Below are 23,745 nucleotides of genomic sequence, written 5' to 3'. Positions count from 1 at the left end.
CCAATAGGCGTTCCTAAGTAAACAGAAGGATTGGATAAAACAACATCATCATCACCAAACTTGACAACAAGGTCCCACGAATTCGCTTCTTTTCTGCAAAACGCAACAACTTCACTTTTGTCAGTATTAAAGGCGAGACCGATCTGTTTATACGCTTTGCTAAATACTTCGAATTTTTCTTGAATTCTAGAAAGGCAACGGCTCGTGTTTAAAGTATCATCCGCATAATTTAACAGTGAGAGATCCATTCCCGGGAAAATACAACTCATTTTAACTGAATTCTGGCTCTCAAGGACGCTATTATTATGCAATAGTGGTGATGAAATAGCACCCTGTCGGATCCCTTCCCTCACTGGTACTGATTTACGCAGAATAATTTGTCCAATTCAAGAAGGTACTTTAACTCGGATAGAAAATTTACTATACACATTACGAAAAGGTAAATAACCAACTGGTCCACGCCATGTTTATGTACTGCAAGTCATAGCTGAACATGTATTCCGGAGTTAAATTCCCTACGGATATCGTGACCTTCCAGAAAAATGCACTCATTTGACGCATCGGCTTCTATAAGCATATTAGCTAAAATATAATGGACGTGCTCGCGACCTCTCAAAGCCCCTGGTACTGATAGGGTAGATGACTTCATGGGACTGCACCCTCAATAAAAAAAACTTTGCTGAAAAATACACCATGGAATTCAAAATATCGGAGAGCCCTAGAATAGCGGTTTCTAGCTGTGGTTTACAAAATAAAAAAATTATTATTTTCCTCAGAAGGGTAGTCAAGGATGCATGTTTACTTCTGCATTTTTCCAGAAGTGATTGTACCGAACCAGTGGTTGTGAGGCAGTGCAACAACGCTTCCTAAGAAAAGAGTGATATGGGTACAATGCTCCCTCCTCACCATCGTCTTCTTTTCCCCAAATACATCTGATATAAATTTTGAATAAATTTTAGAGAAGACTCGTTTGATTGGAAATTGTAAATTCTTGTTCTCTTTTCAGAGTCATAAATGTTAGGAGGACAAATGACCCCCCCCCCGTTCCACAAATAATTTTAATCCAACGCATCACACCAAAATTGTGAGATAGCCATTCTGATCAAAATAGTCCAAAGAACATATAAAACGTATCCAGGGTGGACACAGCACCAAGAGCCCAGGGGCAAGGGTTGCAAGTTCTGCCTAGGGGCATCAAAGGTTTTAATCGAACGGGTGGTCGCATAAACTTTGGATGAGGCTCATTTGATTGGAAATTAGAAGTTCTTGGGCATTCAATTGAACCTTTCAGAGAGCGTTGTGGGGTGTGTCAAACTAATTTAATAGACGTTATGTGCATATAGGTTGTTAAATGGACGTAAATCGGAAATAACAAGTAGATTAATTTGGAACTTTCAGAAACGAAAAGGGAGACGACCAATTGACCAAGAAGGTGGCATTTCCACGGGGCCACTACTGCTACCACTAAAAGTACTGCTTCTATAGCGAGTACTACAATGGCTTAGGATATCGAAATGAACACATGAGGAAACGTTGAGGGGAAACTTGAACTAAATGAAAACATACAATTCTTGATAATACAGGTGTATGAGCAATATTTTGGGAACGGCTTACTGTATCAAGAAGAAACATCTAGGGTGTCATGAGGGAGATGTTCAACTGACCAAAAGGCAACTTGTATCTGCTACTACTGCTATTAGTACTACTACTACTATTACAGCACTATTGCTGCTACTACTACCCCTACTGCTATGATACGCGTATCAGATAAAATATTTTTAATAACTCTTTCTTTACTTGGGGGGGGGGGGCGGTATTTGAACTAAATCAAAACACACTTGTGCATGCAGATTGGCAAAATAGCGTATCTCAAAATGGATTTGGGTATTAAGTTGGAACTCTCAAAGAATGCTTAAAAGGGAAGATTAATTGAATAAAAATGCATGCTTCTACTAACACTACTATCACTGCTACTTCTACTACTACTCCTACTCCTGCTCCTACTAAACTACTCCGACTACTAATTCAATTGCAATCAATCGCAAGGCTAAGAGTATTATTATCTTAATACTCTTAACTTGATTGGATTTGAATATAACTAGGAAGTTCTACTGCCTTTTTAAGAGTCAAAAGTGATAATGTGTTCGATGGTACTACAAAATCTACTACTTCTACCACCAGTGCTGCTCTTGCAGTGAGAAGTTCCAAGACTGGGATATCGAAGTTAAAATTTAAGGAAATTTATAGGGGAAAGTTTGAACTACATAAAAACTGCTAGTCTTCCCCTAGTCCTCCAGTCACATTTCAAACCATTTAACAAGAAGTGGTTCAAATCAAATTTAAATTAAGGCGTGGAAATGTGGAAATCTTTTGAAATTGAGTGATGTGAGGGAGAAGCACACAACTAAAACAAAACTTTTCAAGATCTTCTCCCAAGCTGATAAAATTACACACAGACTTTTGGCACCGTTTTAAGGTGCAAATAAAAAACTTGCTGTGTGCACACAAATGTTAAAGGGAGTACTTGCAATATCTTCGGAACGTCTCACCGTATCAAGCAGTAACTTCTTGGGCGTCGTGAGGGGGACGTTCTACAAGCCAAAAGGCAAGGTATTTACACTACTAATGTTATTAATACTGTGGCTTCTACTGTTGCCACTGCTACTAATAAAACATTGCTACTGCTACTACTGCTCGTACTATTATCGTGATGCTAGTGCTATTAATAAAAAGGGTATGAAGGTGAAAATTTGAAAGAATATCTAGGGGAAATTTGAACTAGATTAAAACAGACCATGTGAATGCAGATTGTGAAAAGGTCGTATCTCAGGAATGGATTAGTGAATTAAGTCGAAACTTTCGGGGTATTCTTAAGGGGGTAGATCAATTGACCAAAAGGCAATATGTGGACGCTACTACCAATAATACTACACTACTTCTATCGCAAGAAGTAGTCTTTCTCTAAAAGCTTGGAACCCACTGATTGGTCAAAGCAAATTGTGTGATGAACCTCACGTCTAGAGAAAGACGTGATGAACTGCAAGACATTACTTCAACTATTACTTCTATCGCAACTACTACTAATGCTAAGAGTACTAAGATGAAAATTCAAGAATCCATGAGCGGAAAGCTCAACTAAATTTAAACACACTTTGGATCCACAGGTTATCAAAAGGGCATATCTGAATAATTTGACTTGATATATTAACTGGGAAATCGTCCCCCTTGTGCCTAATTATAGCGCGAGTTTCATTCGTGCTTCACTGAAAGCAGTATATATTTTAAGTAATTTATTTTTTGAGAAATATATAGATTAATTATACCTTCAAGAAATAAATAGATTAACGAAAGCTCTCAAAATTTATTTTTTTAAATATATTTTTGTATCATCAATATAATTCCATCAGGCTGATATGTGCTAAAGTTTCATTCATGATACCACTGCTACTAGCACTACTACCATTACAACAACTGGTTCTTTAGCGAGTACTACCAAGGCTGAGGATATTGAAGTGAAATTTGAAGAAATGTTAACCCCTTCCTCGATGAAGATTACCCCCGGAAATTCCCTCCATATTTCCTCTGGATGATTCCAGATGTTATTAGAAAGAGAATTGAAAGTTTTACTCACCTGTCTAAGTCAGAGGCATTTCTATAGTGCTGCTTATAGTACAGAGCAAAAAGAGTGAAACTTTTAGGGAATGTTTAGGGGCAATTACAAATAAACGAAAAGACTATGTGCATACAAGATTTCAAAAGGGTATATAAGCAACATCATAGGTAGGGCCGCTCTATCATAGATAGCAATATCATTGAAACTTATAAAGGAGCTATTTTGATTGAAAATTAAAAGTTTCGGTGCTCTTTTTAATAGTCAAAAGTGATTGAAACACAAGCAGCCCCTTCCCTAGTCCATTAATCCATTGAAATCCATTAAAGTCCAAGGATGTTCGATCAAAATTATCAGATAGCCACTTTGTTCAGTACAGTTGAAAGTTCTAATAAATACGTTTCTAGAGATATTAGGTATCTCAACCCCAAACAGCTATGCAATTTGGCCGTAAAACTAAATCTTGCTTTAAAGCTAAATCAAAATGCATTGTGTGTATGCTGGTTTCCAAGAAGATATCTCAGTAATATCCAAAGAACGACCGAGGGTATTAAGTTGAAACTTTCAGGGCTACTACTGTTACTACTTTTTCTCTTACAATTCAGCCAAGGCAAAAGAGTGTATGTGTATCCAGGGTTCAAAGAGCATAGATAAAATTTTTCGGGAATGGTATTAAGTTTTATTTTTCAGTCTAACTTTAAGGAGTTATAAAGCTAAATTAAACAATACAATTCGTGTCCAGATTTTCAAAAGAGCGTAAGCTGTTACAAATCTTTGAAAAATTTTTCTCCAACATAGAAACAGCTGGCCAAATTATAGATTCTTATAGAAAAAACTGAAACGATATAAAATATTATTTGTATATAAAAAAGAAAAGGTCTCTGTCAATAGAAAAGGAACAGAGATTATCTTTTTTTAAACTCTTCCCAAAAAATAAGTTTTTCAAAGAAAAGTAAAGAGCTCCATTAAACCAGAAATAAGCAGACATTAAGTCAAATAATCTTCATAACATAGAACTACCACGAGCGACCATCAATAAATAAATGAAACCCAAAACAAACATAAATTACAATAATTAGCCGATTCAAACTCCGATAACGATAACTAACCAATTAACAACCAGAAATTAACATGAATAAGGCTGAGGATTTCCATTCTCTCTCGAGACCAGAACATAATTTGAACTTTACTGGAAAAAATTGAATGTGGATTAACAGTTTAATATACACATACTGACAATTATTCCTTGAAATCTTAATAATGTTCGATATTTTAAAGTTAAAAAGTTTAAAACCTTTAAAATGTATTTTGTGCAATTTTCTGTAAATGTATAAATGAATAATACATAAATGTAAAGTGAAAACAACTAAAGTGTTTATTTTTAAATTAACAGAGACAAGAATGACAATAAGACGGAAAACGAATAAAAATTAATCAAATAAATATAAATTATACCCTGTAATAAAATTATCAAAAGTCTAAAAATTGTTTGAGGTGGTGACCAGGGTCGAAAGTAAAAAAATAAACTAGGGAGGTTCTGTTTCCCCGTGCGAAGACTCTTCTTTTAAAACAGAGAAAAACCAACTTTATCCTTACTGCATTCACTACTGGAGGCAATAAAGCTGCTGATATTGCAACACCCACCAAAGATCCAACATTATTCCCTAGAACTGACAAAGCAACTCCAACTCCAGAGGGAATAGCTACTAGTAAGCCTATCCCGAGTGATCTTAGCTGACCTCTAGACTTCATTTCTTCGGTAATAAAAACACCTGTAAAGACAGAGAAAGGCTGGAGAATAGAAACAAATAGCTTAAATTAAAATATTTGTTTACAAAAAGTAATTTGTTTTGTTTTCATAGAATGTTTTGTTATGAGCCTTAAGTTTCTAAGGTTTTCCTTTCTCGTGTGATTCTTACCTACTAAAGTATTTCCATGCCTTGATGCGCATATGGAAGCAGCATCTCTCTGGCGGCATTTCAGCAGCCGTACTATTCTGGTTAGTGATCTGTTTGCCAAAGCAACCTCCTTTTCTAGGGCAATATCTAGTATGGTCCTCTACCAGTTTTCTATTTTTAGCCTATCTAGTAGATTCAATCGAACATTTTATTTGTTATTTGTGAACCTGTCTTAAGGTATCTGCGAGAGGAGGGATGTAGGGTAGGGTTTCATTTTGTGGCTATTGCAAATTCTTCCAAAGAGGTTTTAAATCAGTTCCTGACACTTAACATGGGGTGTGACCATTGTGTGTAAGCATGCATATAGCAGCCAAGAAAAGTAAGATTAATATTAGATATAAGAAAACAATTTTCTTATCTTACTGCGGCTTCCACTTTTGTTTTAGTTTCATTAAAGCGCTCATTACTTGGTAGAGCCGTTATACTAGGTGCTTCGACATCGCAAAGCTTATTAGTATTTTCACTTTAGGGAGAAACTTGGGTAAGAATTTTGGTCTAACAATCTTGTCTAAAAGCCGTCTATGTAATTTAATTTCGTTTCCGAGTATCTCTCTTTGTTAACAATAGTTTCAGCAATCTAACTGTTTTTTTTTTTGTTTTTTTTTTACAGCTTTTTATGTTTCTCTGTCTATAAGCAATATGGAATTCCAAATCGTCCGTCCAAGCATGAATAATCATTTAGACCAAAAAAAAGAAGTTGTATGAAAATTCATTTTTTCCTTAAACTTGAGTAAACATAAAAGCGATCATTAGAAATGACAAATGAAATATCAAAGAGTGGTATACGAATTTACAAACTTAAGAATCACCTTGCGTCTATGATCTAAAATGAAAAAAAAACAACAAAAAATAAAATAACAGCTCAATCGTCTTTTGATAGCATAAATAGCAAAAAGACAAAAGCAAAGCGGACAGGAAAAAGACCAAAGCAAATAGCAAAAAGTATATACCGTTATGCCAACTGTAAATGTTTGAGTAAATCAAACCATAAAAGAATCCAATTCCAAGACATGACAGCAAGCTGATAATTTCGTTTTTGAAACCCAGTTTGTACAATCTGCTATCTCGGATTGATAAACCAAAAGTTCCGGCGAGTATTGGACCCTTAAGAATATAAAAATTATTATCATATTCAAGAAGAAAACCTTGTGGCTGTAAGTAATAAAGAAATGTTGCAAGCAGCCACTGTAGTTTTCCAAGTTTTGCAAGACAGCCTACATTATAAAACAAAATATTAAAAGAGTCTGAATTCAGACAAGCCTTATGTTGACACGTCGATGACCAGTTGAAATGCAAAGAACTGATGTTTGATAAAAGATAGCGATTCAAGTTACTACAAAACTAAACTTAGGGTACCAAGACACCTTGAAGGGTTGCATAAACTATACCCACAGAGAAACAGAGAACTTGCCTATATAAAAAAATTAAGACTTGTAAAATTTCCTTCTTTTACGTGTTTAAAATTCCACAGAGGAGAACCAACCAGTTTTGTGTTTTGTTTTTTACCGACTGTAAATGTGGCACAAACCGGTAAAACTAGCAAATACAAACGCGGACTTTCTGAAATATGTAAAAAAATCGGGCTTTCTAAAATATGCTTAAGATATTATGATTAGATTTCAAACATACTTCACAATAAAAACGTTGAAATTAAAGCATACTTTTTAACACGAAAAGTTATGACAGTAATCTCTCTTTTTTTGCTATAGCCCGCGAGTTATGGTTACAGAGTAACTCATTCAACGGTGCGTGGTATTGGATGAGTCTAAAATAGGTTGTATCATCATAAGGCTGCGAAAATACCAATACACTGAAAATGGTATTTTACAGGTTTCTTAGATGTGGATGAATTACTGCGGTTATAGATTTGAAACAGTCAGTATACACAGGTGCAAGAATGAAGCCTTTCCTTCAAACAGGTCTGATCTGTACAGTCGCACACACACACGAACCCATAACTTCAGCCATTAGCTAGATTTGGCGGAATTTTTCCAACCTATTTGACAACTAGGCTGACCGAAATATTTTGTCGCAATTATCTTCCCTCTCCACTGAGATTGGGTAAGGCAAAAATAATAGGAATGCACAATTATGAACTTAGTTCTTATTTAGCACGAGCTTGGGATGGTGCCTCCCTTACATCACCCCGCAGAGACTGGATTGCACCTGGACAAATAAAGGGAATAATTGGAAGGCTATCTTTTACTCCGTGTTTAGTTCTGTTTAGATCTGATAACCGCTTATGATAGCACTATGATGGACAGCTGGAATTCAAAAGGGGGCAAATGATTTTGCCCAAATGATTTTTCTTCAAAATATATATATATATACTAGCTGTTGGGGTGGCGCTTCGCGCCACCCCAACACCTAGTTGATGGGGCGCTTCGCGCCCCCCCCCCCCCCAAGCCCCCCCGCGCGCGTAAGTCGTTACGCGCCATATTAGTTACGCGCCATTGTAGTTGTGTCCCTGTGTCCCACCTGTGAATATAGATAGATTTATATATGTGTTTCAAACTACGTAAAAATTGCGAATATACAGCTTTTCAATTGCCAGCAATTGATCTGAAAATGTTTGACCAGAGTCATCGTTTTGCAATCGGACACGCATATTTGTAGTTAATTTTAATATTTTTACGTGTGCCCATAAATTAGAATTTTTCAGGCAAGCATTCATTTCGTCTGCAGGAGTTAAACTACGTAAAAATTGCGAATATACAACATTCTTGGCTTTCCCATTGTCTGTGCATATACAAAGCCGTATGTACTAATAATGACGTCATATGCAAACGCTCTTTTTACAAACAAACAAACATGCATACACACAACTCGTTTTTATATAGATAGATAGATAGATAGATACAATACAAATTAACTGCGTAAAACTTGCGAATATACAACATTCTTCGCTGTCCAAATGTCGCTGCATATAAATAGATTGTCAGGTTTACCGACCCTCGAACATGCAACGTACAATTGTCCATGGGAAAAACAATCAGTATTAAGATCTATACCACATTTTTCTAATGATTGACCTTGAGCTTTGTTAATGGTGATTGCAAATGCTAATCGAATTGGGAATTGCAATCTTTTAAATTGAAAAGGCAGATCCGTTGGAATCATGGGAATGCGAGGAATAAGAACAGCCTCACCCTCAAAAGGCCCTGTCAGGATTGTGGCCTCTATTAGGTTTTCCATTGTTTTTTTACGGCAAGTCGCGTGCCATTGCAAAGCTTTGGTGGGTTGATATTTCTTAAAAGTATTATTGGTACGCCTATTTTTAGTTGTATCACGTGTGGTGGAAACCCTGAAAGATCTATGGAATTTAAAAATTCAGATGGATAATTAACCGCTTCATTTGGTTCCAAAACTGTGTCGACTGACTTGTAAAGGACTGCCTGGTCTCGAATCTTGGTCAAAACAATATTGTTGATTTCGTGGACGTCTATATTTTTGGGTGCGAGAATCGCTCTTTCACTTAGCCATTTATTATTTTTATAATTTTTTAGAATATTCGGAAATACTTTTTCAATCAATTCATTTTTGGACGTCACTAAATTACAGAAATCAGCAGGTAGTTGTATACGTTCTGAAATTGAGTCTACTGGGAGCTTTCCGTTTCCAATTGCCAGCAATTGATCTGAAAATGTTTGACCAGAGTCATCGTTTTGCAATCGGATACGCATATTTGTAGTTAATTTTAATATTTTTACGTGTGCCCATAAATTAGAATTTTTCAGGCAAGCATTCATTTCGTCTGCAGGAGTTGATCTAGGTATTATAGGTAATGTTTGCCTGAAATCTCCCGCAAGCAATATTAATGTGCTGCCAAAGGGTTTCGACTTCGCTCTCAAATCTTTCAAGCATTGATCCAGAGCCTCGAGCGATTTTTTGTGTGCCATTGTGCACTCATCCCAAATAATAAGTTTGCATTGCTGCAATACTTTACCCATCCCAGATGATTTGGAAATATTGCACGTGGGAGTTTCTGTAGAATGCAAATTCAGAGGCAATTTCAAAGCGGAATGAGCAGTTCTTCCACCAGGCAGCAATGTTGCGGCTATTCCGGACGACGCAATTGCCAACGCTATATCATTTTTTGATCGAATTGATGCCAGAATCATTTATCACAAACGTTTTACCAGTACCTCCTGGCGCATCCAAAAAGAAAATTTCTCCAACGTTGTTATCGACACAATGCATTATCGTATCATAAATGTCTTTTTGTTCCGACGTTAACTTGGAAATGTTATTTTGTACATACGACAATAGATCACTCGTACTGTAACTTTGTTCACGATCCAATTCTACACATGTCGAAACAGCAGCGATACTGTTAGGTAAAGGCATTCCCAAATCCTGAAGAGGTTTGTTTGCCATACGTACGCACAAATCTTCTATAATAACTAAAGTGTAGTTATAAATTTCTGATGTAAAATCAAAAGTCATATCTGACGTCTCTAACTGTTTTCGATGGAGTATATCTTCGGACATTTTTGACTTATATTTTTCCCATAGCTCTGTAGGAGCTGATGGAGAGCAAGTTGTTAAAATGATGCCAAACAATGCAGGACTTTGACTTGGGGTTGACGTTTCGCACGCGTCATTGATGCAGTTATCCCAGTGTTGGTCATTCTCCAATAAATTCAGAGCTTGGCATGCACTACGGTAAGTGTCATGTATAGTACCGTTTACAGTTCTCAAATACTCAAAGGATGTCGGACCGGGTACATTCACCAAAAGCAGGCGTAGAAAGAAGCATTCATGTTGATTGGGGTGAACGGTGTAGAGTCTTCCTATCGTGGTATCTTTGAAGATGGTAGGTTGGCCGTCGACTGACTTACCCTGTTTTCGACGTTCAAATACTTTATTTTTAGTATTCCACGTGTAATACGAAGGCACTTCAGTATACAGCAGTTTTTTTTGCAAAAGAATCATTTTTGCAAAGCGAAAAAAAACCTGTTAATTTTGTATCCGGTGGATTCAGGGCTCTTTGTTGCACGTTGGTTTCCGAGAAATAAACACGTTGACCATTCTGTAAATGTACCGCTAAGTGAACAACAGCTGGACTACGTTCATGTATCGGAAATGAAAGAATTCGCCAAACAGCTTCATTACTGCTTATGTATCTTCCAGCCTGATATTGTACGATTTCGTCGAAATCTTTGATTTCGGGCTGCAAGCCAAAAACTGCCATGTCACTGCCTTTGTTGACGTATTTACATATGTATTTGATTGCCTTTACGGAGTTACAGTATTCAACGTTTATGTGTGCATTAAATGTTTTTGATAATAATGGGGAATATGGAACAACCCACTGGTTATCTACTTCGATGGTGGTACCGTTACGCTTCTTTATTATTGCTGTTTTACCGCCATCTTCAGTAGATCTTCTTCTATATTGTGGGTAACCATCATTGCCAGTAATTGTGTTGAATACTAAAAGTCGAGGATATTGCTTTGTGCACCTTCCTTTGGCCATGCATGGTGAATTTTCGTTCAGTGCACCGCAAGGTCCATGTATCATATTTTTTACAATAATATCATGTAACCCCTTATCGACATTTTTATCAGGTATTTCAGCGGAAATCACATCATCAATTTCGTTCGAAGTAATTTTTTTATGTAGCCGGATTAGTATATGTGCGTGTGGCAAACCTCGTTTTTGCCATTCCACTGAGTACATACAGCATCGCACTGACCCAAACACTTCAAGTTTTACTATGTAGTTTATCAGTGATTTTAACTTTTGCCGGAAGACACGGGCCGTAATGTCATGCCTGTGAACCGCCGATTGTCCTTGAAGTAAAAGCTGCAGTATCTCGTCCCAAGATTTATTACATGTAAATGTAATAAATAAATCTGGACGACCATAGAGAAGAACATACGCAATAGCATCTTGAGCATATTCATGCATATGACGGGGACTGCCAGCATATGACGAAGGTAAAATTGTTAATCTTCCAACGTTTGTGGTATTACCGTCATTTATAACTGCATCTCGCAAATGAATGTATTGTTCAGAGCGGAGCTTGGTCTGATTCAGGCGGATATATAGCAAACGTTCTGATTCAATTTTAGCATATATATCAACGACAAATTGGTGAAACAATTCACGGCATTTTAAAATATAATTTTCTTCATCCTGCCGAATCATTAGTCTATAGGAATAACAATGCATTGCACTGCATTTCTTATTCATTTCTTTGTTAGTGGCTGGATTCATCAATTTAATATTAAAGTGATAGCCGTCGGCTCCATCCCAAAAAATGATAGTATATTGTAGGGCATCGTAGCATCGATGAGTTTCAGCAATTCTTAACAACTGAGCGTTTCGCTTATGAAGAATAATATCTCGAGGTAAAAACTGATCACCGACCATAACGATTGCCACTTCGTCGATAGTTGGAGCATTGTATCTACGCACATGTTGGCCAGGAGGCGTTTTGTCAGCGGAAATAAAAATTTTATGCGTATCAGTAGGCATCAAATCGATGGCTGTTTTGAACAGACGCACTAAATTATTATTTTCGTGGAAAAGATGTTGCAATTGGGAAACGATTGTCCTTTCAACGTTGGGAGAAATTTCGCAACGTGCATTCAATTCAGAATTTCTATCACTGATGAAGTACAATTGTAAAAATTTATGATTCTCGCCTGAGAATGGTAGAAGGGACCCTGCTCTATGATAAATTTGCCCTTTTACTTTGAAAGTAGATATAAACGATCTGGATTTTCGATTTGGGCTCCAAACGACCTCATTTGGAAACATGAGTTGTATTTTTTGATTTGTGACAAAAACCGCTTAGATTCTGACGTAGTTCCAGTAAGGAAAGTCTTCAATGGCTCTGGTGGTGCAGCCAATAGAGGAAGTTTAACTTTTCCTGAGGCGCAACACATTCCCATTGTTTCACCATTGAATTTCAAGGCCTTGCAATAGGGACAAATATTAGACATTGTCCCGATTTGAACACATCTACTCAAGCTATAATCATCGACTGGGCTGTACCTGAATGCCAGGCGATAACTTTCAGGTTGCTCTGATTGCTCGGCACGCTTTCTTTTCTTACTTTCTCTATCAGCAGCAAGCCTGATTTCTTGCCGTTCTTGTGATTCCTCGGCACGCTTTCTTTTCTTACTTTCTCTATCAGCAGCAAGCCTGATTTCTTGCTGTTTTTGTGATTCCTCGTCACGCCTTCTTTTTTCACTTTCTCTTTTAGCAGCAAGTCTGCTTTCGCGTTGCTCTGGTAGTTCCTCGGCACGCTTTCTGTTCTTTCTTTCTCTATCAGCCTCAAGCCTGTTTCCTTGCTGTTCTTTTGATTCCTCGGCACGCTTTCTTTTCTGACTTTCTCTATCAGCAGCAAGTTTTTTGGCATAGACTCTTTGAGCATCTTCATCGGCTTTTGCCATTGTAAGTTCATCAGTCATTTTAAACTTAAACATTAATAGATTTCAATCTTCATCTAACTGCGCGGTTTTGCGTTCTTTAGCCTCAAGCCTGTTTCCTTTTTTTGATTCCTCGGCACGCTTTCTTTTCTGACTTTCTCTATCAGCAGCAAGTTTTTTGGCATAGACTCTTTGAGCATCTTCATCGGCTTTTGCCATTTTAAGTTCATCAGTCGTTTTAAAGTTAAACATTAATAGATTTCTACGTGAACATATATGTCTTAAATATCTTTAATGACGTCACCGTCATAGAAAAAATGACGACAACTAACTTCATGACGTCAGTCGACACAGAAACATGACGTCACCTGACAGACACACAGACAGACAACTTATTTTTATATATATAGATATATATATATATATATATATATATATATATATATATATATATATATATATATATATATATATATCTATATATATATAAAAATAAGTTGTCTGTTTGTCTGTCTGTGGATCAGGTGACGTCATGTTTCTGTGTCGGCTGACGTCATGAAATTGTCGGCTGTGTCGTCATTTTTGCTTTGATGGTGACGTCATTAATGGTATTTAAGACATTTGTTCACGGAAAAATGTTTAATTGTAAAATGACTGAAGAACCTATTGGGTTTGGGATTTTGACTTGGATAAGGTCATCAATGCCTACCAGATTTAAGTTAAAAAAACAAAGGTTCGTCGATATGTACTTCATAGTGACGCTGAAAAATAAAGAAGAAAAAGAAAACTGAAAAAAGAAAAAAGGTAAAAAACTAAAAAAAAACTAAAAAGAAAAAACACTCAAAGAGAAATTACAGACCGGGACACAAATGACGACCGAGACAGAGGGAATATAAATGATGACCGGGAACCTCAAAGAGAAATTACACACTCGGACACCCAGACACAAATCACGACCGGGACACAGGGAATATAAATGACGACCGGGACACAGGGACACAACTACAACGGGGTACGCCGGGGGCACAGGCAGGATATATAAATGACGACCGGGACACAGGGATTGTTCGAATAGAAATTACAGACCAGGACACCGGGACACAAATGACGACCGGGACACAGGGAATATAAATGACGACCGGGACACTCAAATAGAAATTACAAACTGGGACACCGGGACACAAATGACAACCGGGACACAGGGAATATAAATGAAGACCAGGACACAGGGACACATCATTAGAATAATGAGGTATAGATCTGAATACGGATTGTTTTTCCCATGGACAATTATATGTTGCATGTTCAAGAGTCAGTAAACCTGACAATCTATTTATATGCACAGACAATGGGACAGCGAAGAATGTTGTATATTCGCATGTTTTACGTAGTTAAAAACATATATTTATATCTATCTCTATTCACAGATGGGACACAGGGACACAACTACAATGGCGCGTAACTAATATGGCGCGTAAAGACTTACGCGCGCGGGGGGCTTGGGGGGCGCGTAGCGCCCCACCAACTAGGTGTTGGGGTGGCGCGAAGCGCCACCCCAACAGCTAGTAGGGAATATAAATGACGACCGGGACACTCAAAGAGAAAGCGACCGGGACACAAGGAATGTTCAATTAGCAATCACCATCAACAAAACACCGTCAACAAACCATCACAAATGACGACCGGGACACAGGGAGTATAAATGACGACCAGGACATAAGTAAAAAAAAACTAAAAAAAGGGTAAAAACTACAAAAAAACTAAAAAGAAAAAAACAAACTAAAAACTAATAAAAAAACTAAAAAAGCTAAAAAACTAAAAAACTAAAAAATAAAAAAAAATAAAAAAAGGAAACAAAAAGAAAAATAAAGGAGAAAAACAAAACTAAAAAAATAAAAATAAAAAACTAAAAAGAAAAAAGAAAAAAAAACTAAAAAAACTAAAAAATGTAAAAACCAAAATAAAATTAAAAAGAAAAAAAGGGGAAAAATACAAAAATTTATTTCATCATTTACCATTTCAAAAACGAATGTATATACAGACTGGGACACCGGAATACAAATGACGACCGGGACACAGGGAATATAAATGACGACCGGGACACAGGGACACAACTACAACGGGGACGCTAGGGGGCACAGGGGGATATATAAATGACGATGGGGACACAGAGAATGTTCGATTAGCAATCACCATCAACAAAGCTCAAGGGCAATCATTAGAATCATGAGGTATAACTAAAAAAAACTAAAAAAAAGGGAGAAAACTAAAACCTAAAAAAAGACCAATTCAAAAACGAATGTATATACAGACTGGGACACCGGGACACGAATGACAACCGGGACACCGGGACACAAGGAATATCAATGACGCCCTGGACCCTCAAAGAGAATTCACAGACTGGGACACCGGGACATAAATGACGACCGGAACACATGAAATATAAATGACGACCGGGACACCGGGGGGCACACGGGGATATATAAATGACGACGGCGACACAGGGAATCGTCGATTAGCAATCACCATCAACAAAGCTCAAGGGCAATCATTAGAATCATGAGGTATAGATCTGAATACGGATTGTTTTCTCATGGACCATTATATGTTGCATGTTCAAGAGTCGGTAAACCTGACAATCTATTTATATGCACAGACAATGGGACAGCAAAGAATGTTGTATATTCGCAAGTTTTACGTAGTTAAAAACATATGTATATATATATCTATCTATATTCACAGGTGGGACATAGGGACACAACTACAATGGCGCGTAACGACTTACGCGCGCGGGGGGGCTTGGAGGGGGGGCGTGAAGCACCCTCACCAACTAGGTGTTGGGGTAGCACGAAGTGCCACCCCAACAGCTAGTATATATATATATATATATATATATATATATATATATATATATATATATATATATATATATATATATATATATATATATATACACAGACAGACAGACAGACAGGCAGATACACACTGACACGGCCACACACGGACAGAAAAACAGACTGGCAGACGAACAGATAGATACAAAGAGAGAGACACACACAGAAAAAAAACACACACACAGAGCCAGAGGGACTGTAAGATACACAGACACAAAACACAAAAAGAGAGACAAAAACACAGACACGCAGACACAGACGCAAACGCACACAAAGGCTATGCTGCTTTAAAATCTAGGTTATTTCTTTGAGTTATTTCTCAAAGAATGTTAGGAACTCCTGTTGTGGGACGCTGATTTTCTCGATCTTTTATTGTCCTCCTCGTGAATCCTTTCTAGTATACTTTAGCTCCTTTTCTAAGAGCTTCGCTGTGCTTTTGAGATTTCTTGAGGTGGTGAGGGCCCCCTTTCTTCCTCTGGTTTCTCACTTGGCCAATCTAAAACTGTTTTTCGCTCCATTCTTGTTGATTATATTTCATTAAATATATTTCTCCTCATCTCTTTCAGATCCTCCTCATCTATTCCAATGTGAAGATGCTCTATATTTGCTGTATTAGGCTTATAAGGATTGGCGAAATCATGATAACGCCCACTATAGATGCTACAATCGCAGTAAAAAGATATTTCCTTTTCAATATTTTCATCCATCATAGGTTAGTTTGAAACTAACACTGCGTTTGCTGCTGGTAACAGGCTCTCTGAAACGTGTCCCTGTGACATAGAATCTCCAGCGTCACTACACTTCAGATTCTTTTCTCAGAAATCCTTTCCTGGGTTAAATTCTATTGAAATATAGATCAAAATTTTGGTTTTCCAAATTACAGCCCTCCATCGGCCCCTACTCATCCCATCCAACAAGAAGAATTGAGTACATTCAAATGGAAGCTAATAGTATTTTCTAGACGTATTTAGAAGTCATAGTCCCCCTCGTGTGGCCCCTGCCTTCCTCCCCCAAGATAAACAGTGACTAGTCAAATTGAAGCTAATAAGGTTTTCTATACGAAACAAATGAAGGGAACTCTTTTCTTCCCCTCTCATTTAAAAGATACAATTGGAATATAACTCTCAATTTTATGCTTAAAGCACAACTTCTTACTGAAGCATAATAAACATAGTATAAATTCTAATAAAGCAAAATTTTTATTGTTAAACATGTCCCTCTGAAACGAAGTTATTTCGTGCGACCGGAAAAACATAGGTTTTAATTGAGAAGCGTGGGCAAGAGGGTATAAATTTTGACGGGTGATCGCACATAATACATCAAGGTGGTTGGTGTTTATTTGAATTGAGAAGAATGTGTAAAAATGCTTGAATTAAATGATGAATTTGCGAAACATAGTGAGAGAAAGAATAACTCACGGAAGTGCTGATAAATAAAGAGAATAAGAGGGGGTAACAAATAGAAAAGGGGGACAAAGTAAAAAACTATCAAATATTTTAAATGCATATGGGTAATTGAAGGGAGCAGCACAGGCATGGGTAGGGGTCACCCTCGTCCCATGACTCTCCTAATGTACTTAGAAGTGTACTTTCCTGGAGATATGCACAGATTAATTCCTTTCTGTAATTGCGTATACTGTTAAATCTTCTCGATTGTATCCAGATTTTCTAGCTAGGAAGAACAATTAACTACCTGGTTCACTACCTGGTAAGAGGATCAACATACTTCTGCGTGAACCCAGTAATGCAAAAAAAAAATCAACGGAAGTTGATGACCCTCTGTTCCGGTCATCGTACTATAAAGGTTTTTGGAACCAAAACAAGTGTCGTTGACCCTAAAACCCGTTTGAGTATTAAACGTTTAAATTTCCAAAAAACCTAGGCCATCCTTTGCGAAAACCTACGTCATTGACAAGGTTATTTGAATTTCCATATGTAAACAACAGACCGAATAAACAATGGACCAGCGTCTTGAAGAATGCCCTTAGGAAGGACAACTGTCGGTTCCACAATATCAATACTACTTATATTATCCCTGGAATAAAAGCTGAAATAAAAATATGCAATTAAAATCAACTAAGTATGTGTCTGCTGCTATTTAACGTAAATGGTTTTAGACCTGAACAAATAACTAAGAAATACCGAATTAAACCACTTGATTTTGATTAATATGTCATCTGGCCTCAAAAGCGCCTTCATCTTTACATACATAAAAGCATCGTTTATAATAAATACAAACTAATTCCTAAGGGTAATTTTAAGCTCACTATTCTCCAATTTAAAATCGACATAACAACGAGAATATGCATCGTAGTATAATATAAGAAATATAAAAATTTCGTTAAGGGCACTTGAGAATCATAATGAACCCTGACTTCTCATTTTTACAAATTAAACAAAAAAAAAATGCACTCCCACGTCCCTCAAAAATGGCCATGGGAGGAAAGCTAGTTACCCATCAACACTTTCTGTCAGTTTCTGTCTGATTTGTCCCGTCCCATCATTCTTGAACTATTGGTTTGATACAATTACCTTTGGGGGAAAAAAGACACATCTTTGTTGTGGCAAACCAAAACAAAATTCCATATTTTGTAGATAAGAACTTGAAACCTTTTCAGTAGAGTTCTCAGGTTAGGTTAATAGGAAAATATGGAATTTTAATACAATTACTTTTTACGCATTAAATCCCTCAAATTATTTTATAGAGTTTCGATTACTATCGGGGTGAGTTGCTCCTTATTTACGGTTTATTATCACCAATTGTTTGGTTTCAATATGCAACAAACCTTACTTTGGTTTGGTGGTCACTGAATTGACCACCGTTATTTGAAACAGCCCTTATCAAGGCTTCTGCGTTTCTTGGCCTTTTTGCATTGTTATAATATCAAATCGGCATAATATAAAATCGGTATAATGACTATTTTCTCACAATTAGTGTTGTAATAAATATCTTATTTCAGTTTCTGAAAAATAACAGTTACTAAGCTCAAGGACGATGCTAAGATATGCCACTTGCTAGATAGCGCAAGTTATTTTTTGGATGGAAGATAAAAGTGCTAAATCCGTAATTACCTGAATATTCATTCAATTTATAAGAGAAATGAAACCCTCCTCAATGAAGAAAATTTTCCAAATTTCCACTCCAACAGTTTTCTATACTTTTTCACTTGAACCGTAACTTAAGTGGTTTTATGCTATTCTGAGGATGACTGCTCTTTTTGGTATTAAATAAAAAAAACAAGTTTTTTAAATGAAAGCAAGGAGCGACATTAAAACTTAAAACGAACAGAAATTACTCCGTATATGAAAGGGGCTTTTCCTTCTCAACGCCCCACTCTTTACGCTAAAGTTTGACTCTTTCTCTTAACTCTACATTTTAAAACAGTAAAAAACTGTGGAACTGGAACTGTGGGGGAGTAAGTCGTCCCCAAAGACATAGTTATAAGGTTTTTCGACTACGCTGAATAAAATAGCTATCTCAGAATTTGGATCCGTTGACTTTGGGAAAATAATTAGCGTGGGAGGGGGCCTAGGTGCCCTTCAATTTTTTGGTCACTTAAAAAGGGCACTAGAACTTTTCATTTCCGTTAGAATGAGCCCTTTCGCAACATTCTAGGACACTTGGGTCGATACGATCACCCCTGGGAAAAAAAAAACAAAAAAAACAAACAAATAAACACGCATAGGCCTACGTGATCTGCCTTCTGGCAAAAAATGTAAAATTCCACATTTTTGTAGATATGAGCTTGAAACTTCTACAGTAGGGTTCTCTGATACGCTGAATCTGATGGTGTGATTTTCGTTAAGATTCTACGACTCTTAGGGGGTGTTTCCCCCTATTTTCTAAAATAACACAAATTTTCTCAGGCTCGTCACTTTTGATGGGTAAGACTAAACTTGATGAAACTTATATATTTAAAATCAGCATTAAAATGCGATTCTTTTGATGTAGCTATTGGTACCAAAATTCCATTTTTTAGAGTTATGGTTACTATTGAGCCGGGTCGCTCCTTACTACAGTTCGTTACCACGAACTGTTTGACTTCGATTGTGCAGTAACTTTGACAGTTTTGGCACACTGCCAAAATGGTTCTTATTCGATTCGACACTTTATTCAGTTTCAAGACATCCTGTTTCAAGACAGTTTTGCACACTCATAATGATTTTCTCTGTCTTATGATTTATTTTTTTCCTGTAAATTTGTTTTCTCATTTTTTTTAGACTCATGTCGAACTGGAGCAGAGATATAATCTTATATTACCATCTATGTTTGTTATTATTTGTTAAATTTCATTGAATTGAAAATACAGCCATTTGGCAACATCCATTGGTATTCTTGCTGGAGAGAGAAAAAAAACGTATGCGTCATGCTGATACGTCATTATAAACGCCATAGTATATGTCATGTTTATTCGAAGGAGTAACCGTTATAAATATCTTTTCAAGTTTTGACCATGGGAACTAAACCTATTTAGTTAGAGAGATGGTAACTTTTGCTGTCAATAGATGTATATGCTATTTTAGAATGGTGGATCATAATGGGATTTTTGAAAAATACAGGAGAAAACGGTATCCTGGCTTTTTTTTTGTGAAGATAGTGAGCGTTGAGGCAAAGTTTTGAATTTTTGGACGGTACAATTACAATCTAAAAATTGAAGCAAAATGCTGAAAAATCATTTAAATCAGAGACACAAAGCTCATTGGCTGGTTTACTATAGGAACTATTCTTGTCTGGGTGATAAGTATGAGAGATCTTTTATAATAGGAATTTTTTCTAGCACGATCCTCACTCTAGAGCGTAGGGGTGGGGGGGGGGGGGTTACCCTAATGAAGGGTCTCAGTTAGTGACCCAAAATTGAAAACCTATGCATAAAGGACCATTTACTTATTAATAAATATATCTCAATTTAAAGATCATAAATTTTTCAAAGATAAAAACAAACATCGAAACCTTATAATTTCGTGAATTTCGCCCCTTTTATTCATTTCTAATTTAAATTTGTTAAGTTTGAAGCCGCACATCAGATGTGATGTATATATTATATTTACAATATTGCATGTTCAATGCACAATATATATAAGGAAATGGATAAATTTAAGTCAGAAGAGCAAAATAGATGCTGTTAACTTACTAAGAGTAAATCTTCAAGTTAAGTATGTTTAATAGCCCTAAACTCAATATCTCTATTACATAGATATTACTGAAATGATAATTTGAAGAATTTTAGGGAAACTTTGCTTTTCAGTCAATAGGACCTTCTATGTGGCATTAGTATAAGATTGTAATATGCTTAAAATATTCGACTCAAAACTGGATATTATTTTGGGAATTAGACAATAAGAAGATTCAAAACGATACTTTATCGCAATGGTGTCCAATCCTTTTCAAATCCCATACCCGTTAGAAAACATTTTCATTGAGGAATATACCTTACTAAAATCAAAAGAAAAAGTACATTGAAAACAATACTAAACCTAACTTGGATAAATCTTTTTTTAACATAATTTCAAAGTAACAGGTCCTTTTCTTTTGTTATCTTTTTAACAATTTAGAATCAACATTTGTGAACAGTAAACTTAATACTTAAAATATGAACAAAAAACTTAATACTTCTCATATTCTCAATGACATTTGTTAAGCTTGGATAACCAAGCTGAGCTTTTTAGAATCTGGATCAAGTGATAACTGGTGGAGCCTTAAGTCTGCAGCTGCATGGACTTTATTTCTATGTTTCGTTCTTGATAAATGACTTGACTTACTTGACTTAATGCTCCTGCCGAAATGCTTCCGGCGTCGAGAGTGATGCTACATGGTGCCTCCATTTGGACTGGTCTCTTGCAAGGATGTGAACATCCTGCTGAACACCTGTCGTGTCCCTTCCATCTGGTTGGGGGGACGACCTCTTGGGCGTTTTCCGCCGTGCAGCACGGGATCAAAGTCAAAAATCGTTCGTGCGGGAGTGTCGGGGGGCATGCGAGGGAGATGTCCTTACCAGCGTAGTGTTCGTTGGGCGAGTTGGACTGAGAAGGGCGTTTGACCAGTTAACGCCAAACTGATAAATGCATTAGACAAAAATGTCCTTTCAACAAGTACTGAGCTTCGGAACGGCATCAAACACTTCAGGACTTTATCACCGAAGCTTTTATATTCTTTCCTTGTTTAAGAGGGCAGTACTTTTTTGAAAGGTCAAAAATGTTCTTTCAACAAGTAGTAAGTTTTGCAAGAGAATCAAACACTTCGGGCTTTATCACCGATACTTTTATATTCTTTCCTTTGTTTAAAGAGGCAGTACTTGTTTGAGATGGCACAAATGCCCTTTCAACAAGTACTGAGCCTTGAAAGGGCATCAAACACTTCAGGACTTTATCATCGATGCTTTTATATTCTTTCCTTCTTATTTTGAAATAAAATTTTACAATCAAAACTAATTGAGATAATAGTTACACTTTCTGAATCAGATAAAAATGGTAATTCTTTCTAACAAACCAGCTATTTCTTTTTTATTAAAACAAGTTCTTTAATTTTTGATTACTATGGCTGGTAGTTAATACCATTAAAAATACGGTATAAAAATACCGTTTCATAGTTTTGGTTTCTTGTAGACATTCGTGGGTTAAAGAAGCGGTTACAACTTGGTCCTGCAAGCCTTCAATGCCTCAACATGTATGTCTCTCAATGCACCTGCTTCGGCATACAAGTCTTGCAGTAAACACGTGTAAATACCATTCTTAAGTGTAAGTGATGGATAAAACGGCAAAAGATGCTTCCTGACAAGTAGACTTTGAAATCGTAGGCAAAGAATTCTTGACCTAAAATGGCTGCCTAGCTCTATCTGTTAACAAGCACCAAATACTACATGTGAGCAAAAACTGCCCGAATAGTGATGTCTGGAGAGACACGTACCTAGCCATAGAAGTCTAGTGAGGCACGCTTAATTTAGATTCTCACTTTAGATGACCACGCTTGATTTTGCCACATTCTATTTCGGTTGTACTTGTCATTGCAAATAAAGATTTTATGATTAAGGACCTACCATTAATGGAGATACAAGCATGCTGGCTACTAAAATAATCGAGCTATTTTCAACGAGACCAGTAGCAGCCAAAAGACCTGCGCAGAGAAGAAAGATTGAATAGTCAAAATTGATAATTCCAGCGATACGAGAATTCTCAACAACTTGCTCTACAGCAAAACGAGATTTCATGGTTTTCAGAAAATCCGAATCTTCACAGTCTTCTTTGCTAGATAAAATGTTAATCGTTAATTTTCGAGAATATAGCAAGCAAATTAAAAAAAAATAATAATAAGTACACAAAAGGAATACTTAGAAAATTGATGAACAGCAGTCTCCAAAAATTGCTTATGTGTGGTTTCGTCAGAATTTTCTTTTTAATATTTCATTTCTTCGGTTAAAGAAAATGAACAATTTTTGCTGGATAGAAATGAACAATTACTAAAAGAAAAGCAACAAAATGTCTATTCAAGTCAAAACAAGGAAGAAAAACTGTATTGCCTATTACTTGCATTTAAAGTTTTAGTCTCAAGTTGATTAGAAAATTGCTATTAATTCTCATCATTGATAAATAATTCAAAGCACGGCAGCTTGAATGACCCGGAATACCACGCAATATGTCCCTGACATTTTATTCCGATGCTTTACCACTAAAATCAGTGATTTGTTTTTCTTACCTACTGAATTTTTCCAACCGAGTAGTTTTCAAGTTTTATTAGCAATTTGTTCTCTCAATATTCTGTTAATTTATTTCTGACATGGTGGCAACCTTACTACAAACACAAGGCTTGAGGATCTGAGCTGAGGTAGTCTAAGGATTGGGTTTATCAGTGAAATATTGGGCCTAATTTTGCAAAGAGAAAGACAAAATATACCACCTCGGTTACT

At 36.5% G+C, this 23,745-nt stretch overlaps 1 protein-coding gene across 1 annotated transcript in view; it reads right to left on the bottom strand.

Annotated features, from left to right (window-relative positions):
- The window catches only part of LOC136032265 (uncharacterized), a 231,232-nt gene that overhangs the window by 16,439 nt on the left and 191,048 nt on the right, over positions 1 to 23,745 (bottom strand). The window contains exons 4-6 of the mRNA XM_065712515.1: positions 22,879 to 23,086; positions 6,519 to 6,672; positions 5,207 to 5,382 (exon numbers count right to left, since the gene is read on the bottom strand). Coding sequence (XP_065568587.1) covers positions 5,207 to 5,382; positions 6,519 to 6,672; positions 22,879 to 23,086 — 538 coding nt within the window. The remainder of the gene's footprint in view (positions 1 to 5,206; positions 5,383 to 6,518; positions 6,673 to 22,878; positions 23,087 to 23,745) is intronic.

The sequence above is a fragment of the Artemia franciscana genome, chromosome 10, assembly GCF_032884065.1.
Source record: "Artemia franciscana chromosome 10, ASM3288406v1, whole genome shotgun sequence".
Lineage (NCBI taxonomy): Eukaryota > Metazoa > Arthropoda > Branchiopoda > Anostraca > Artemiidae > Artemia > Artemia franciscana.
The sequence above is the reverse complement of the archived record's forward strand: the minus strand, read 5'-3'. Positions and strand labels throughout refer to the sequence as shown.